Source organism: Sinocyclocheilus rhinocerous, unplaced genomic scaffold, assembly GCF_001515625.1.
Source record: "Sinocyclocheilus rhinocerous isolate Xijiao unplaced genomic scaffold, SAMN03320098_v1.1 C35642654, whole genome shotgun sequence".
Taxonomy (NCBI): domain Eukaryota; kingdom Metazoa; phylum Chordata; class Actinopteri; order Cypriniformes; family Cyprinidae; genus Sinocyclocheilus; species Sinocyclocheilus rhinocerous.
In genome coordinates this window covers 1-562 of record NW_015758591.1, presented here as the reverse complement: position 1 = coordinate 562, position 562 = coordinate 1, and the positions used below count along the sequence as shown (strand labels likewise).

Below are 562 nucleotides of genomic sequence, written 5' to 3'. Positions count from 1 at the left end.
CGCCACTCACAGGCAGAGTCATGAAGTGGTTGTTCTTTAGATTCAGTCTGGCAAGAGAAACACCGGCAAAGATGTATGCAGGCAGGCTTCTGAGCACATTGTTATTCAGGTACAAGAGCTGCAAATTTGGCATGGAGTCAAATGTCCCTGCTAACACCTCCTTTATGGCATTGTACTCCAAATAGAGATACTGGAGGTTACTTAGCCCAAGAAACATTTCAGGGTGCAGCTGCTCCAGCTGATTTCCATTTAGGTACAGCCTACGGAGGTTGGTAAGATTTGCGAACACACCTTTCTGGACGGTGTATAGTTGATTGCTGCCCAAATGTAATAAATCTAAACCCTCAAACCCTTGGAAGTCAGTGGGACTGATATCTCGGATGTAATTACCACTAAGGTGCAATTTCTTGGCATTTGGCGGTTTAGGTAAAAGATCTGCAAGACTCTGAATGTTTCTTTCTTGACAGCTGACACTAATGCCAAAGTCAGAAGGGTGAGCTTTGCATGTGCAGGGCTGGGGGCAGGAGAGGGGAGGGATTCGAGTTTGATAGGACACAATTTG

At 45.7% G+C, this 562-nt stretch overlaps 1 protein-coding gene across 1 annotated transcript; it reads right to left on the bottom strand.

Annotated features, from left to right (window-relative positions):
- Positions 1–6: 6 nt before the first annotated feature.
- Positions 7–559, bottom strand: LOC107735011 (SLIT and NTRK-like protein 4; the record flags this gene model as incomplete). The annotated part of the gene is made up of 1 exon (XM_016546846.1): positions 7–559. A coding segment is annotated over one exon (553 nt), but the record flags the coding sequence as incomplete, so codon positions are not given.
- Positions 560–562: the final 3 nt, after the last annotated feature.